Genomic DNA, 1,669 nt, shown 5'->3' with positions numbered 1-1,669 from the left:
AGTGGTCACTGTGTGGTCACTCTGATGGTCACTCTGAGTGGTCACTGTGTGGTCACTCTGATGGTCACTCTGGTCACTCAGTGCTCTCCCCAGGCGGGGGGCTTGGGCCAGGCGGCCGAGGGGGTGGCGCTGGAGGCTCTCAGTGGTCACTGTGGTCACTCTGATGGTCACTCTGGGGTTCTCAGTGGTCACTCTGATGGTCACTCTGGTCACTCAGTGCTCTCCCCAGGCGGGGGGCTCGGGCCAGGCGGCCGAGGGGGCGGCGCTGGAGGCTCTCGTTGGTCACTCTGGGTGGTCACTCTGGGGTTCTCAGTGGTCACTCTGATGGTCACTCTGATGGTCACTGTGATGGTCACTCTCAGTGGTCACTCTGGTCACTCAGTGCTCTCCCCAGGCGGGGGGCTCGGGCCAGGCGGCCGAGGGGGCGGCGCTGGAGGCTCTCAGTGGTCACTCTGGGTGGTCACTCTGGGGTTCTCAGTGGTCACTCTGATGGTGACTGTGGTCACTCTGATGGTCACTCTGGTCACTCAGTGCTCTCCCCAGGCGGGGGGCTTGGGCCAGGCGGCCGAGGGGGTGGCGCTGGAGGCTCTCAGTGGTCACTCTGGTCACTGTGATGGTCACTCTGGGGTTCTCAGTGGTCACTCTGATGGTCACTCTGGTCACTCAGTGCTCTCCCCAGGCGGGGGGCTCGGGCCAGGCGGCCGAGGGGGCGGCGCTGGAGGCGGCGCTGGCGCAGCTGGAGGCCGAGATCGAGGGGTGCCAGGGGCAGCTGCGGGCGGCCCAGCTCAGCCTGGCCCAGGTGGGCACGGGGGGCACAGGCGGTCCTGTGCCCGGGCAGGGGGTGCAGGGGGGGCACGGGGGGCCCTGTGCCCGGGCAGGGGTCACAGGGAGGTTTTGGGGTGCCCTGTGCCCAGGCAGAGGTGCAGGGGGGGCACGGGGGGTTTGGGGTGCCCTGACTGCCCCTCCATGCCCAGGCAGGGGTGCAGAGGGGCACGGGGGCTTGGGGTGCCCTGGCAGGGATACTGGGGGGGCACAGGGTGTGTTTTGGGGTGCCCTGTGCCCAGAAAGGGATGCAGGAGTGCACAGGGAGGGTTTTGGGGTGCCCTGTGCCCAGGCAGGGGGGGCACTGGGAGGGTTTTGGGGTGCCCCGAAGGATCACCCCCATGCCCAGGTAGAGGCTGAGGCATGGCAGGGGGCTCTGAGGGGGCACAGGGGGGCCCTGACTGCCCCTCCATGCCCGTGCAGGGGGGCTCTGGGGGGTTTTGGGGTGCCCTGGGGGGGCACGGGGGGCCCTGTGCCCAGGCAGGAGGGCACAGGGGAACTTTTGGGGTGCCCTGGTTGACTCTCCATGCCCAGGCAGAGGTGCAGGGGGGCACGGGGGGAGTTTTGGGGTGCCCTGTGCCCAGGCAGAGGTGCAGGTGGGCATGGGGGGCACGGGGGGCCCTGGCTGCCCCTCCATGCCCAGGCAGGGGTGCAAGGGAGCACAGGGGGAGTTTTGGGGTGCCCTGGGGGGTTTTGGGGTACTCTGGCTGACCCCCCCCACCCACGGCCAGGCAGAGGCCGAGGCATGGCAGGGCCGGGGGGCTCTGGGGGGGCTCTGGGGGTTTCGGGGTGCCCTGGGGGATTTTGGGGTATCCCGGCTGACCCCCCCAATCCGTGCCCAGGCGGA

The 1,669-nt window shown here is 69.3% G+C and overlaps 1 protein-coding gene across 1 annotated transcript in view; it reads left to right on the top strand.

Moving 5' to 3' along the window:
• The window catches only part of CCDC22 (coiled-coil domain containing 22), a gene marked incomplete at its 3' end in the record, with an annotated part of 7,178 nt that extends 6,379 nt beyond the window's left edge, over window positions 1–799 (top strand). Inside the window, exon 8 of the mRNA XM_039696160.1 lies at window positions 680–799. Within this exon, the coding sequence (XP_039552094.1) occupies window positions 680–799 (120 nt within the window). The remainder of the gene's footprint in view (window positions 1–679) is intronic.
• Window positions 800–1,669: the final 870 nt, after the last annotated feature.

Source organism: Passer montanus, unplaced genomic scaffold, assembly GCF_014805655.1.
Source record: "Passer montanus isolate IOZ18808 unplaced genomic scaffold, ASM1480565v1 scaffold956, whole genome shotgun sequence".
NCBI classification, from domain to species: Eukaryota; Metazoa; Chordata; class Aves; order Passeriformes; family Passeridae; genus Passer; species Passer montanus.
Note: the sequence above shows the minus strand (reverse complement) of the source record. Positions and strands in the feature narration are given on the sequence as shown.